Source organism: Thermobia domestica, chromosome 7 (assembly GCF_964235325.1).
Source record: "Thermobia domestica chromosome 7, izTheDome1.hap1.1, whole genome shotgun sequence".
Taxonomy (NCBI): Eukaryota; Metazoa; Arthropoda; class Insecta; order Zygentoma; family Lepismatidae; genus Thermobia; species Thermobia domestica.
The window spans coordinates 221,368,182-221,382,121 of record NC_137460.1 but is presented as its reverse complement, the minus strand read 5'-3'; the positions used below and the strand labels follow the sequence as shown (position 1 = coordinate 221,382,121).

The following is a 13,940-nucleotide window of genomic DNA, read 5'->3' as shown; positions in this document are numbered from 1 at the left end:
CGTTTTTGTCGACGGGAATGGTTTTGTTGCACGCCCATTCCCCTTGACCGCGTCGGCCCCACGCTGATCCTAAGTTTGAGGGCGTGGCGAAAGGATTGCCAGGGGGTAGCGTTAGTTCTCCCCATTAACGCCCCGGTGTGACCTCACACCCTTTTTTTCCTTTATAAATGTTTCTAAAAATCTTTTTCTTATGGGTACAAAAACACAAAAAACAGAACCGGGCTCTCCCTCACGGAAGAAGCCCAAACAAAATGATAGTGAAATTGAGGAACAGACAAGTGTCGCGACCCCAGTTGTCCGATATCTTGCAATTAAAGAGAAAGACGTTGAAAGTGCCAGTACTGAGGAAAACCGTCCGAGTGCTATTAAGGGTTTATCCCCTTTTGTAATTAATAAAGTCATCACTTATCAAGCCGGACAGGTTAAAGATATAAAGAAACTACGAAATGGCACTTTATTGGTGGAAACGACAGACGAGAAGCAAACTGGAAAACTAATGAAATTACAATCTATTGGACCGGTAAAAGTGACAGTAGAACCCCATCGTCTACTGAACGTTTCTCGAGGGGTGATATCGTGTTGGGATCTTCTCAATGCCACCGAAGAGGAGATCAAGTCGGAATTAGCGGACCAACACGTTATAGAGGTAGCTCGAATCAAAAGTAAGAAATCAGGTGAACTTTTCGCTACTCAGTCACTGATTCTTACTTTTAGTCTGCCCACGCTTCCGGAGTCTGTGAAAGCTGGTTACTATCATTTAAAAGTTCGGCCCTACATACCTAGTCCTCTGCGCTGCTTTAAATGTCTACATTTTGGCACACCAGCACGTCGTGTAATGCGTGTGCTGCTCTTTGTGCGAATTGTGGCCAGGCTAGTCATGGTGCGGAACCCTGTAAAGCGGCCTTCTGTGTTAACTGCAAGGGAGAGCATTCTGCTTGGTCTCGGGATTGTCCAGCTTATCAGCGCGAGAAGCGTATTCGAGAACTCATGGTAGTTGAGAAGATTTCTGCTACAGATGCGAAGCGTCGATTGAAAGAAAGCCTTCCTCCCTCGCTTTCTGTTCCCTTCGCTACTGTCGCTGCTATTTCTCAGAAATCTGTAGCTACACAGACCGTCGAAGTTTGCACCCAAACGGACTTGGTACCAAAGCGCAGTTCTGATTCGAAGACCCCAGTTACAAAGATGAGCGAGCTTCTTAAGACCCCCGTTGCAACAACGAGCGAACATCATCAGCCCCCGGCTGTACCGCCGAGCGAACGTCCGAAAACTCCTCGTGTCATTGTTAGTTGTGGTCTTCGGCGTACTCCAACCCATCGCCGATCACCTTACACGGCTGGCCTGAAACTTAGTCAGCATATCCGCAGGTTGAACGACACGGTTCTCTCTCCGAAGAGACCGAAATTCACTCCAGTTCGTAAGCCACCTGCAGCTTCTCTGAAGTCTGATATGGTGGAGGACGAACTCATGGATACTGAGTGGGCTGTGATTGGACCGCGTGGGAAAGTTCGCCTTAAACGTTAATTTCTTCCAGTATGGCGCTTCTTCAGTGGAACCTGAATGGCTTCTGTAGTCACCGTGAGGAATTGAAACAACTGGTCTCCGACCACTCGCCAGTTGTTGTCTGCTTGCAAGAAACCCATTTTAAGCCTACCCAGTCCTTCCTTCTTTCTGGGTACACTATGTACAGATGTGATAAGTCAGATGTTGGTCACGCTGCTGGCGGCGTGGTCCTATGCGTCTCCGATTCTTTTTATTCTCGGCAGACTCACCTTGTCTCTCGACTGCAAGCAGTTGCGGTGCGAGTCTACTTCTCTCGTCCGCTTAGTATCTGTTCGTTGTACATCCCTCACTCGGAAGCCTTTTCAGCCGCAGATCTCCTTCAGCTTTTCCATCAGCTCGAGCCACCAGTTTTGCTGGTCGGAGACCTTAACGCTTACCACCGCCTGTGGGGCTCTGTCCGTACTGACGATCGCGGTCGTCAAGTAACGGAATTTCTTGAGGAGAGTGGTTTGCTACTCCTCAACGATGGCAGCCCTACTCATTTTCCACTGCTCATGGTACCTATTTTGTCTCGACCTCTCCATGTGCAGTGCTGGACTTTTGCCTTCACTGACATGGAGAGTGCACCCTGATCTTTGTGGCAGTGATCACTTTCCTTTGTTCCTTGACGGTCTCCCTGTAGCACCTAGCTTACCTTTCCGCCGCTTTAATCTGAAGCGTGCTGACTGGCATAAATTTAGCGAGCTCAGTGAGTTTCATTGCCGTGATGATCTCCCTGTAGCTGCGGTTGCAGAGAATTTTGAACAGACTGTTCTTGTTGCTGCTCATGGTTCCATTCCAGAATGTGGTGGCGAAGTGTCCTGCCGGCGTGTTCCATGGTGGTCTGCGGAGATCCGTGAGGCTATCCTGGCTCGTCGACATGCTCTTGTAGCTTTCAATCGTCATCCCACTGACGAAAATCTTCAGCAGTTTCGCATTCTGCGTGCTCGGGCTAGACGTCTTATCAAGCTCTCGAAGCGCCAAAGCTGGAAGACTTATGTTTCGTCCATAAATAGTCGTACATCCATGTCTACTGTGTGGCGGCGGGTCCGCTCCCTTACTGGCACTTATTCTTCTATCAATGTCCCTGCTTTATCTGTGAATGATGTACTTGAGACTAACCCTTCAGAGATATGTGACGCTTTAGGCCAGTATTTTGCATCTATCTCTGAGTCGGGACACTACCCTCCCGCGTTTGCACATATTAAGACTCGGTTAGAGCGGAACCCGTTAAACTTCCGTAGCGCCAACAGCGAGGCTTACAATGCCCCTTTCACGCTTGTTGAATTCGATTCAGCTCTTCGTGAATCGTCCAATACTACCCCAGGGCTTGACCGTATTTCCTACGAAATGTTGCGCAACCTCTCCCGCAATACTCAGCTTGCTTTATTGCAGCTGTATAACCGCCTTTGGGTTGAGGAGTTTTTTCCGCCTGCTTGGCGTGAGGCTCTGGTTCTTCCAATCCTAAAGCCTGGGAAAGTCGCAACAAGCCCCAGGAGCTACAGACCCATTGCTCTTACGAGCTGCGTCTGTAAGTTGTTTGAACGCATGGTCAACAAGCGCTTGGTGTGGTATTTGGAATCCAATTCATTTTTCAGCAAGTTCCAAAGTGGATTTCGTCGTTTCCGGTCCACTACAGACAATCTCGCTTATCTTGAAGCTGAAATTCAAGACGCCTTTCTCAGCGGTGAACACCTTGTAGCTATAGTTTTTGATTTAGAAAAGGCGTATGACACTACATGGCGTTACGGAATCTTAAGGCAATTACATGACTGGGGTCTTCTTGGCCATCTGGCAGAATTTATTCGGAATTTTCTTCACGAGCGCCTTTTTAGAGTGCGTGTGGGATCTAGTCTCTCGGAGCGGTTTGTGCAAGAAAATGGTGTTCCACAAGGCAGTGTCCTTAGTGTTACGTTGTTTGCTGTTGCCGTCAACAGCGTTCTTTCGCAGATCCAAGCTCCTGTGTCTGGTCTGCTTTATGTTGACGACCTTGTCATTTTCTGTCGCTCAACCCACCTTCGCGGCATTACTCGACAGCTTCAACTGATTCTCAATCGTCTTGTTCGCTGGTCGAATGAGACGGGCTTTCGCTTTTCCCCTGAGAAGTCCCAATATGTTCACTTCTGCCGGCAGCGTACTTGCATTATTGACCCGGACCTGTATCTCGGTGACACCCGTTTGTCCTTCGTTGATACAGTCCGTTTCTTGGGTCTGGTATTTGACCGTCGCTTATCGTGGGCACCACATATTCGTAATCTTAAGTATACTTGTGTTCGTGCTCTGAATCTCCTTCGTGTCGTTTCCCACCGCACGTGGGGTGCTGATCGTACTGTTCTGCTTCGCTTGTACCGTAGTCTAATTCGGTCCAAGTTAGACTATGGCTCTATTGCCTATGGCTCTGCTCGTGATTCCTTGTTGCGCCAACTTGATACAGTGCATCACCTGGGTATTCGGATTGCTACTGGCGCCTATCGTACTAGTCCCGTTGCAAGCCTGTACGTTGAAGCCAATGAACCTTCCCTAGCGTATCGTCGCAGGAGGCTCCTTCTTAATTATTCTGCACATGTGCGCTGTATTCCATACCACCCTTGTAGACCACGTGTCCGTGGTGGTCGGAATTACGAGCGCTATGCTGCACGTCCTCGTTCTACACGTCCATGGTACATCCGGGCGTGTGAGAGTTTCCTCGCTGATGACTTCGTGTGGCCCTCTCTTACTTTGGTTCGGTTTTGTGATATTCCACCATGGCTGCTTCGTCTACCTTGGTTCGGTTTTGTGATATTCCACCATGGCTGCTTCGTCTACCTCGCTATAATTTACGTTTGTTTCTGCATTCCAAACAGCAGACTAGTTCCCAGGTGTATCAGCAGGAGTTTGCCGCACTGTTAGATCAGTACCCCGATTTTTGTGTGTTCTTTACGGACGGTTCTAAGGATGGGGATTCTGTAGGCTGTGCCTTTGTCACCGACGAGGGCAGCTCAGAATTCCATTTGCATCGCCTGTGTTCCGTGTTTACTGCTGAATTGACTGCAATTCAACTTGCCTTGGACCATGCCTTAACGCTTTCATTACGTCGTGTGCTTATCTGCACCGACTCACAGTCCGTCGTTCTTAGCTTACAGAATGTCTTCACTACGCACTCTCTCGTTCAGGACATTCTCGTGAGGTGCCATCAATTACAGCTACAGGGTTGTGTCGTCGTTGTCTGCTGGGTGCCGGGTCATGTCGGCATTCGGGGAAACGAACGTGCTGACACAGCTGCTAAGCACGCCGCCTTGGATGGAGTTGCTTTGGATCATAGCCTTCCGTGCTCTGATATTTGTTGTCATTTTTCCAGCTTGATGCGCACTCACTGGCAAGTAGTTTGGGACCAGGCAAATGAAAATAAACTTCACGCCGTTAAGCCCCTTCTAGGTAATTGGCGAACGTCTTGCCGCTTGAATCGTAGAGATGAAGTGCTCCTGGCGCGTTTGCGTATCGGACACTCTCATCTAACGCATGGTTATCTGCTGCGTGGCATGGACCGTCCGTACTGTGAAGAGTGTATTGTCCCCCTGAGTATTCAGCATATTCTCGTTGAATGTCCTGAATACTCAGATCTCAGAGAACGTTATCGACTACCTTGTATTCTTACCCGTGCCTTGGGGGATGACAGTGATGTAGTTCGCCGGGTACTTGATTTTGTTAAAGCTTGTGGGGTTGCTCACGTTCTCTGAGCTCTTTTAGTGTGTTCGTACTCTTTTATTGCTGCTAAATTTTTAAATTTCTGTCATGTTTTATTGTTTTCTATATATTGTTATTGTTATCTATTTTATCTTATTTATTCTTTTATTCTCTGTTTTAGTTTTGGCTTTTCTTTTTCTCATTTAGCAGCGCTTTGGTTTCTCGACCACTTTTATTAACATGTTCTTATTTTGATTTTACAAATCTGAGCAACCCTGTTCATCGTGACGGGGACATATAGCCTCGTTGCTGACGTCCCCATTAACCCCCCTATTCTATCTATCTATCTATCTTCCATCAGCTCGAGCTGGCAGTTTTGCTAGCAGGAGACCTTAATGCATACCACCGTCTGTGGGGCTGTGTACATTGTCACATGCAGATTTCTCAATATCATTCAGAGAAGATAATTTTCTTCGTTGATAGTACATTTTACCACAAAAGCATTTTCGACGTGTGATTCTTCTGTATGTGTCATTTTGGAATTAGAAGTAGTTCGTATTGTGGTTTCTTAGAATAGACAAAGGAATGTTGTGTTAACCTGACGGAACAGCAATATATTAAATCTAAAAACCTTGAGCAAAAGTGATATTATATTATCTAATCACTCGTCCAAATCAGACGTTTCATGTTCGAAGTCCGTTAGTTTAAAATGCCTTTCGCAAACCTGAAAGAATATTCTTAAATGCATTACATAATGAAAGAAATAACAAATTCAAATGTAAATAAATCAACAATAATGTACAATCGAAATAGTTAATAACAAAGATATAGGTGCAAATTACTATACTGCCCATTGCATACATACCTAGGAGCTGTAATTTGGTAAAGATTAATGATTTTATTTTTTCACAATAATTACAATTACAATATCCTATAACGAATGCGTATACTAGAATTACAAAGTGACGTTCATAACATGGACATTTATGGAATCAAGGAGGCCATCTCACATGCCAGTAGCAGGAAAATTTAACTCATTTTCGATGTAGGGACTTTGAAATGAAATGAAATCTTTGAGTTTTACGTCCTACGGTTATGCCGGTTAGGCTAAAGGAGACGGTGATGATGAGTAATGAATGAAATGGTGGAATGAAGAAAGTGGGAGGAAACGGGAGAACCCCGAGAAAACCCACGCACACGGTGTTTGTCCACCACAAAGTTCACTTGGCGGAGGCTGGGATCGAACCCGGGACCCCTAGCACCAGAGGTGAACGCTCTACCACTGAGCGTAGGGACTTTGAAGTCCCATTTTCTTTGCTCTTATATTATTTCGACTGTGTGAATTGAGTCGAACAATAATTGTCTGGCCGGGCTTCAGAATACTTTTTACGCTAAGGATTATTGAACTACAGAGCACAAGAAGTCTCTTTTTATATAATTAAAAGTTCTCCGTTTTTTTAAATTCAATATTTTAACAACCTATTACCTTAAAATAATATTTCAGTCTCAAAAGGGTTACTTCTTAATTGAGAACCTCAATGCAACACATTATCGTTCAGTAACATTCTACGTAAATATTTTTCATCCATTCCACAAGACATACTTTCTAAATGTGTAGGAATTTTCCAACCCTCACGCTTTCACTGCCCTAGTTGTCAGCTTCCTCGTGAGGCACTAAATTGTTAACATTAGTGTTCTACTATTCCATGCATAAGATATCTGGCATCTTCAAATAATTATTATACACACAACTTCTTTTAAGCACTAAGAACTAAAAAAAATAGTTTTAAAAAAGTTTCTTATATGTGTGTATTTTCTTAAGCCCGAAGAATAATAATTCATATTGCTGATGAACCGAATGGGCAAGCCCAATTCAGGATAATCATTGTGCAAACGGTAACTTTCTCCTGTATCTTACGTAGGAATTTTGGAACTCTTTGAATTTTTCAACTAATTTTATGAACACTATAATAAGTTATTATTCCTTTTATTAAATTTGTATAATGTGATTCCAACTTTTATCTTTATAATGCCTGATTTAGATTTAATTTTGATTTTTTTGGTCATATGAAGAAAAATTCTTAAGTGGCGTCATCTATTTGTGAAGTTGTTTTGTGTAGTAACATAATTTCCTTTTTTATGTTTACTTGTAGTCTAATGTTTGGAAAGTATTGATACCGCCACTGCTGGTCCTAAATGTAAAGGAAAACAGTAGTCCGCGAGGACGATCTAGCTTTGGAAATATTTCATGCATTTGGAAGTTACGTCTTAATACTTTTATTACGTTTAATGGTGGGTTAGCATCAAATCATTACCATTTACAACAATCTTATCACATGGCATTCCATGTGGTATGTAAGTATGAAAACGAAAGGATTTTCTACTACCGATGCTTATTACTTTAATGAAAACGCCTTGAGGTGGGAAAACGTCAAACATCTCGGTTGCAATGGTCAAGCGTCGACCGTAGCGCATAGCTCTTAGTTATGGTGTTAGGGCAAACTCTGTATTACGTGGAGAGCATTAGAAAAGCAATGTGAAATGAAATAAGTATACATCATCTTCATAGATATTCTTCCCTTACTGGCAGATCACTTGCAGCAGCTGAGAAGCTTCCATGTTTCACGGTCTTCCACTAACCTCTTCGTCTTCACCCATGATTTTTCTGTTTTTATACGATTCATTAATTGTAGTCTCCTTCGCCCCTCTCTTTCCAGCCACCATACTCTGTAGGACTTCCTTCGTGATACAATTTCTTCTTAGTCAATATCCCATCCAGTTTCTCTTCCTCCTCTTAACAGTATCTAAAGTGTTCTCCTCTCCCCTACCATTTCTAACACCTACTCATTCGTTTTCCGCCAATTCTTTCCATTCTTCTCCATATCCAGATTTCGAAGGCTTCCAGTCGGTTTTCATCTCTTTTACGTAATGTCCACGTTTCTGCCCCATAGAGTACAATACTCCACACAAAGCATTTTATGAGTGTTTTCTCAACTCTTTATTCAATGTACCACAAAACAGACTTTTCTTCTTCCTAAAGGCTTCTTTCGCCATTCCTATCCTTGCTTTTATTTTAGGTTCGCTCTTCGTCATTACTAAGAATACTACCCAGATATCGAAAACTATTCAGTAATTCTATTTTCTCCCCTCTCAATTTTATATTTGACACAGACTTCTTCGTTCCAATCACCATGGCTTTTGTCTTTCTAACATTTATGTTCATCCCATATTCTTGAAAGCCCATCCTGAGGTTTTCTAACATTTTATTGATTTCCTTTTCAGATTCTGCAACAAGCGCCATATCGTCTGCATATCTTATGCATCTAATCATTCTACCTCCTACCGAAACGCCGTCATCACCGTGTAAACTCTTTTTCACTATTTCTTCTAGATAGACATTAAATAGTGTTGGCGAGAGGCAGCATCCTTGTCGAACTCCCTTTCCAATAGCACTCTCTTCCGTCAGTTCTTCCCCTGTCCTAACACTTACTTGTTGGTTCATCAACTTTCCATTCCTACCCTATCTTCTTTAGAACTCCTAACAACAACTGCCAATTCATGAGGTCGAAAGCCCTTTGTAGACCAATAACTACAACATACACCTCTTTCTCTTTTTCTATAAATCTTTCACCAATCGCCATTAATAATCCAATAGCATATCTTGTGCCCTTGCTCCTTCTGAACCCGAACTGCTCCTCCTCCTCTTCTTCATTTGTTCTTCCATATAACCTGTTCTGTATTCGGAGCAATATTTTAGCTGCATGGGATATTAGACTAATAGTTTTATAATCCTCACATATCTTTGAGTTCGATTTCTTAGCCATTAGTATCATGATCGTGTTCAAGTAGTCTTTTGGCCACTCTCCTCTTTCGTGTATCCCATTGCATAGTCAGAACAATTCTTTCTTTCCCTTGTCTCCCATATTTTTAATGAATTGGATTGGTATATTATCTATCCCGGTTGCCTTTCCATTCCTAATCTCGGATATAGCCTTTTCAATCTCATACTAAATAATTTATCATCCTCGCCTACTTCAACGTTTAGACTACATAGTCTATCCCTACTCTCATATAAGTCTTCAACGTATTGCTACAATTTTCTTTTGTGAAACTCTTCCCTCGCTCTGTCTGTTTCTCTCCGTAACTCATTATTTAATTTTCTGTACATCTTTCTGCCCTCTTCTGTATCAACCTGTTACCACGTCTTCCTTTCTCTCATTTTCTGCAACATCTGCTCTGTAAGACATGGTTTCTTAGGCGTTTTGTGTTCGCGATAACCTACTGCGTCTATTCTTTGCTCGTTTGAATATTTTACTTCGAATTTTTCAACGAAAATATTTCTTATTTCCTCGTTATGCAGTGAAGCGTAAAATGGGCCACCTCTTCCAAAGAGAGTATATTGTTAGTGCTCGGTTATGCGGTTCAAGAGTGACGAAATTGTCAAGTTGCGTAAAGGGGTCAATAGATGATTTACGGTATGTGCAGACATCATGTTTGTGCAAGGACTTGGCCACACACTGTTCAATTTTTTGCACAAACTTCAGTTCGATTTTGAGTTTGATCGCGTAAACATGTCCACTGAAGCAGCTTGTTTGGGGATAGTCATTGCTTGTGCTTTGGAAGCGGAAAGATCCGTGAAACCAAAAAGGAAGAAGAGAACATGGATGAAATGATGGTTCAAGAAACGGTCTAAGTTTAATAGCCGAGCTTGAGATAAGATCAACTGTCGACTATAAAAATTATTTACGAATGGATTCAATTATAATTGGTGAAATACTGGAAATGGTTACACCTCTTATTCGAAAACAGGATAGAAATATGAGGGATACGGTGTCTCCCAAGCAGAGGTGATTTGCCACTTTGCGTTATCTTGTATGCGGAAACATACGAGGTCTTAAAAGTTGGAACAGCCATTGCAACCCAGACGCATTATTATAGAAACATGTGAGGCTATCATCAGAGTTCTCAAAGACAACATTATGGTAACTAATTTTATTTATATTTTTACTTGTATAATATATACATAACGTTGGAAGTTGAAAGGACTAAGGTAGTTGTACAGCACGTTTTTATGTAAAATACAACTGAAAAAGATACTATCAGATATCACCTCTACGCATTCATTTTCTTTTCTCTGTGTGGAAAATAAAAGAAAGATACGTACGTTAGGTGTATTGTGTGTCACTTAAAATGTCACAAATTGCAGAGTATGGCATTGCTTCTGTAGATGTACCGTTATTTTCTGCATCAACTTGAGGCTCGATTCGTTCTCTCGCAGGCACAAGAGACTGTGATAGTGACGGTCCAGCTGAGTATAAAAAAGGTGGATTTGTGTATTGCGAAGGTCGAATTAGGCATGACCAAAGTTGGGTTGAGTATGAAGGAGATTGGTTTGATGGTGATGAAGCTAGAGACGAATATAACGAAGTTTCCTTTGTAAGCGAAGAACGTTCAGCTGAATATGGCGATGTTTTTGTCGAAGGGAATGGGCTTTACAAAAGGATGGTGGAGGTTGAAGTGAGTACGGTGAACATTGACGTGAGCAGTACTGGCCCCACTTGATCGATCTCTTGGTTATCCAATTTGGGGCCTCATGGACCATAGTGAATGAGTCAGGGATGCTTTGGACCGGGATAGCGTCACCTAATGAATTTTTTGCATATGCTTATTCAGGGGCCATGCACGCTGGTGCCAATGAGTCCTAGAGGTACCTTGGCCCGGTTATGACGTCATTGAATTGGGAGTTTTGGATTAGAGGTTATGATGATTCTTTAAAATTATTAAAAACATATTCTTGATGATTTATTACGTTATAAATTAGTACAGGTTTATGAATGCTTTTTTATTTTCGTTCCCTTTTATGGCAAGAAATTTGGAGATTGTTATTCCTTTGATGAGATGGACTAACACTGGTGCAAATGAAATTTGTAGTTTTACGTCCCACGATTATGCGGGTTAGGCTAAAGGAGACGGTGACGATGAGAAAGGAATGAAAGTACGGGAGAAAATTGGAATATCCTGAGCATAATGTTGCCCACCACAAAACTACTTTCACGGGGTTTGAACCAGGGACCCCATACAGCAGAGGTGAACGCTCTACCACTGAGCCACCACGTCCCTACTGGTGGGAATGAATTAGAGGTATTTGGTTTGAGCTAATGTATTTGTTTGACGTCGGGGTGACCCTATTTCACTTTTGATTATACATTTGGGACCGAGACATTTTCGTTATATAATAGAGTACAATGGTTTACTTTTTAAATTTGAGTCATCGCTCCCTTTGATGAGTATTGATTTTGGAGCTTTATTACGTTATATGATTATATGGAGACGTATTTAAAATTATTCACTTAAATTTGATAATTACTTTGTGATCAATTTTTGTTCCGCTTCAGGGGTGAACATGGATACCTTACATGTGTTGCAATCGTCCCGAGTTCGATTCTTCGTGCTAGTTTAGGAAATGTTGAGTTTAACGTCCCCGCGAAAACGATGATGAGAAATGATAGGACGAAACAGGGGAAACATGAACTTACTTGACTGAAGATTGAAGCAGAGACCTCACACATCAGGAATAAGCGCTGAGCCATATGCCCCATTGAGAAGTTTCTAATTTTCTGTGCGAGCAGTTTTGCGTATGAAAAGAAGACGAGCAGATTATGTTACATTACACATTTCGGTGCGAGCAGTTTTCACACTAGGTTTATGTTTCATATAGAAAAGGAGATCTGTGTTTTTTTTTTTTTACTTCGTGTGCGACTTTGACCTTGAAGGAAACCTTGCTGACTCGGTTCTAAGCGTTGGCATTAAAACGTATAAACATAACCTTATTGTTTAGTTGGATGTATTTAGAGATGAATGAGACGTGTAGGATGGTTGGTTCGAATCTATTTGTGTTCGCTGTAACTCAGTGCCTGAGCGATACAATAATAATAGTTGCGTGATTTTCGTGTTGCCACCATTATCAGAATGAATCGATTCATTTAGTCGGAGCAGTTTCGTGATGAAAACTGATTTTTTGTTTCGTATTCAAATTTTTATGATAGTTTTTTTTTTGTTTCGTACACAAAAAATTTTCTGAAACAGAATTTTAGTTTGTACAAAAAATTTTTCTGAAACAGAATTTTAGTTTGTACAAAAAAATTTTCTGAATCAGTTTTTGTTTCGTACACAAAAAATTCTAAAACAGTTTTATTTTGTACACAAACATTTTATTTTGTTCACGAAAAAAGTTCTGAAACAAAAAATTTAGTTAGATTTTTTCGCAAAACATTGATTTCAGAAACTTTATTTTACCGTTAAACTGATCTAGAAAAAGAAATTGAAATCGCAGTACAGAAAAAGAATTTGATTTTAGGATGTGAAATAAAATACAGAATTACTTTTTTTTATGTTTCTGTACATTTATTTAAGTATGTAAAATAAAATAGAGAATTTCTTTTTATCTTCACCTTGGTGTGCATTTATTTTTCTTCAAAGAAAGATGTGTCCGTGACGGGTACAAATTCTGTAAAGAGAAAATAAAACATATGAATATACGTGGTTATATTTATTTTGTTTCCTGTGAAAGAAGAAAAACAGATTATTAACATCGAACAAGAACATAAACTAACTGAGCAAGAGAGAGTGAGGTGAGAAAAAGAAAAGCAAATGTGACGTACCTGAATTCCTTTTTTTTCTCCACTGGTTTCTGCAAGGTGATGTCACCTGAGTTTGTCTCCGTTGTGGCATGAAAAGGAACTCGTGCATCGTTGAAGCATGTCTCGTGTTGCGGTTCTCTCTTTGCCCCTCTTTGGGAGGTGATGTTGGTGGGATTAGGGAGAAATATGGCTGTTATTCTGTTTTTGCTTTTTTATACCCATAGGGCAATGTCTCGTATCTATCTGGTATTAATCGGCGTTTTTTATAGTTGAAATTGTACTTCTTTTCTTCAGGTTTTGTGACAAGATGATGATCGTGGGTTCTGTAAATTTTGTTTGGCGTGCTAATGGAGATTTTTTCACCGGATTGACTAACGATCATTTGCTCCAGACTATTGGAAATTTAACTTTTGTCCGGCTGTGTAATTGAGTGTGAATCTACGAATTTTGCATACTTAACTGGTTGAGTTCGTGTCGGGGTCGTAGATTTCTAAAAAGTATTGTTTTGGGCCACCAGACACGAATTTTTTAATGTATGCTTTTGGTCCAATTGATTCCAATTCATTTGACATTGAACCAAGAAATACTTCTGGTTCTATTGTGGGCTCTGATGGTCGGTACGTAAACATCACGGAATCTGTATCGAAATATAGTAAGTACTCTTTCTTGCAGCAATTCTAAATATTTGTAGACCCCCAGACGAGCTTGACAACATGTTGTAAATGTTCCAAGGACAACATTAGCATTGTGATTTTGTACTGGAACATGTTCATACTGCCAATAAAGGTATAACAACGAATCATTAACAGGTAAAATTTGGTTGACTTTTATATCTGGAGCAGTTAATTTCTGATACAGGTCTTTGAGGCCGTTAATGATGGTCGTTTGGCTGAAATTGTCTCTTATAGCGAGTCGTCCCCAGAAGGCATTCAAACAGGGTTTTGCAAGACTACGACGTGCTGAATTTGTCATTATATTTGCTGCATCTAAAGTTATGCCTTCACGTTGTTCTACCATATAAATTGTTATGCGTTGTTTGAGATTGTCGTTATGTTTTGTATACACTTTCTTTCGTGAAATCGTATTTTGAGATCACTT

General features: G+C 41.3%; 1 protein-coding gene across 1 annotated transcript; it reads left to right on the top strand.

Annotated features, from left to right (window-relative positions):
- The first annotated feature begins 2,082 nt into the window (after positions 1-2,082).
- LOC145689567 (uncharacterized) lies at positions 2,083-10,764 on the top strand. The gene is made up of 2 exons (XM_081763745.1): positions 2,083-2,980; positions 10,481-10,764. Exons 1-2 carry the CDS (start codon positions 2,083-2,085, stop codon positions 10,762-10,764), a joined length of 1,182 nt encoding a protein of 393 aa, XP_081619871.1.
- Positions 10,765-13,940: the final 3,176 nt, after the last annotated feature.